Source organism: Etheostoma cragini, chromosome 14 (genome assembly GCF_013103735.1).
Source record: "Etheostoma cragini isolate CJK2018 chromosome 14, CSU_Ecrag_1.0, whole genome shotgun sequence".
Classification (NCBI taxonomy): Eukaryota; Metazoa; Chordata; class Actinopteri; order Perciformes; family Percidae; genus Etheostoma; species Etheostoma cragini.
In genome coordinates this window covers 8,984,082-8,985,851 of record NC_048420.1, presented here as the reverse complement: position 1 = coordinate 8,985,851, position 1,770 = coordinate 8,984,082, and the positions used below count along the sequence as shown (strand labels likewise).

The window sequence follows — 1,770 nt, the reverse complement described above, 5'->3', positions numbered from 1 at the left end:
GGGGGGGGGGGTCATATCTGTTTATGTAATGCTACCTCAAGGAGGAGAAAATATCAGCAAGCCAAATGCAATTCCACTCCAAGGTTGTCTACTGTCGAGCAAGCCTGCTGTCGGGGCCGTCTCAACAACAACAAACTTCACATCAATATAAGAGTGAAAATAATGTAATAATAACTTATACTGTTTATTGATCTCCAGTGGGGAAACTATAATTTACACTCTGTTTTGTTAGAAATCACTACACATAGGCCTGAAATACACACACACAGACACGCACGCACGCACGCATGCACACACACGCGCGAACACACACACACACACACACACACACACACACACACACACACACACACACAGGACCTATTCATGCACATATGGAGAGATGTCGGAGTGAGTGGGCTGCCAGTGCTGGACCAGCACCCTGAGAGAATGGGGGGTACGGTGCCTTGCTTAAGGACACCTGACAGTGCTCAGGAGGTAAACTGGCATCTCTCCAAATACCAATCCACACTCCGTACCTTGGTCCTCCTGTACCCTCCGGTTCCCAACCCAACTCCCTACGGACTGAGCGGCTGCCACCCCAAAAATCCCCAATGTCTGAACATCAACCTTGTTAAAAGATGTCCGCATTAAGAGGAATCTATAAACATTATCTTTTTTTTTGAGTCGGAGTACCTTGGCCTACACTGTCCATATGTATAAAATCACAACAACACCTTTCTGACACATTCTCAGAAGGGTGAAACCAGACAGTCAGGGTTCTGTTTTTTAAGAATAAGACAACCGCCATGCAAATAGAAAAGTAATTTCTTTTTTGTGTTTTGGTTTCTTACTGTGCAACATATTTGAAGCCTTTTTTCAATAAGTCAAATCAGATATAAGCAGACTGTGACCATTTTTTTTAACTCACAATGAAAATAAATTTATTCACACAGGGACCAGCTTTTTGTACTTTGAATGTAAAAAAGGTGGAAGAGTGCATAAAAACCATTAAATGTAATAAAGTAGGACAGCGGTCCAGGCTAAGTCCTGAATGTACTTAAATCTTAGAAATGCGCCAGCGTATACCTGACCTGTGTGGGCGGCTAGGACTGGATTTGCCTCTTGGCAACGATGAGTGAGGATAGCAAACGTGAAAAGGTTGAAACAAATAATAATTCCAAGAAAAATAGATAGATTAATCTGCCTTTATTTTGCCATCTCATACCAATCCTAAACCACTGTGTCTGATTTGGCAAATGACAACAGCTGTATACGCCCTGGTTTTTGACCTGATCATTATTATAAATGTATTAGTTTTAGTTTGTTTATTTACTGGCCCTGGCAAAGCAGGTGGGGTTCCCTGAAGTACGTTATAGAGCTCCCACTTAATGAGCTAAAGTGACTGTATTAGTTTTACTGCAATATTTTAGCTGACTATAATGTCTTTGCAAATTATTTTGCCACTGGTTTGTTAACACAATATTTTTTTGCCTTGTGAAGTCTAACATGGACAGTCTTTCCCACATGGCCGCCTGTGTTTTAGCATAACGTTAGCTGTCCAGATTCAGTGTTTTGTCAGCTAAGGAATTGAAATGATTACAGAACTAAATTGTTTATCAATCATGTTGTTTTTTTCGGGATCCACTTACCCGAGTGATGTTCTGAACCCGGAAGAGACGGATGATTACGTCATCGTCGGCTGTCCTGGACAGAAGCTCCACCGTCATTGGCCCAAACTGCTGCAACCCCGGTTCAGGCCAATACTGTAGACAAGGCTGGGGGGGGGGG

At 42.5% G+C, this 1,770-nt stretch overlaps 1 protein-coding gene across 11 annotated transcripts in view; it reads right to left on the bottom strand.

Moving 5' to 3' along the window:
- Positions 1-1,770, bottom strand: part of LOC117956659 (receptor-type tyrosine-protein phosphatase U-like) — a 203,807-nt gene that overhangs the window by 7,049 nt on the left and 194,988 nt on the right. For all 11 annotated transcript variants that reach the window (XM_034891839.1, XM_034891841.1, XM_034891840.1 and 8 more), the window contains one exon: positions 1,632-1,757. In XM_034891839.1, the coding sequence (XP_034747730.1) occupies positions 1,632-1,757 (126 nt within the window). The remainder of the gene's footprint in view (positions 1-1,631; positions 1,758-1,770) is intronic.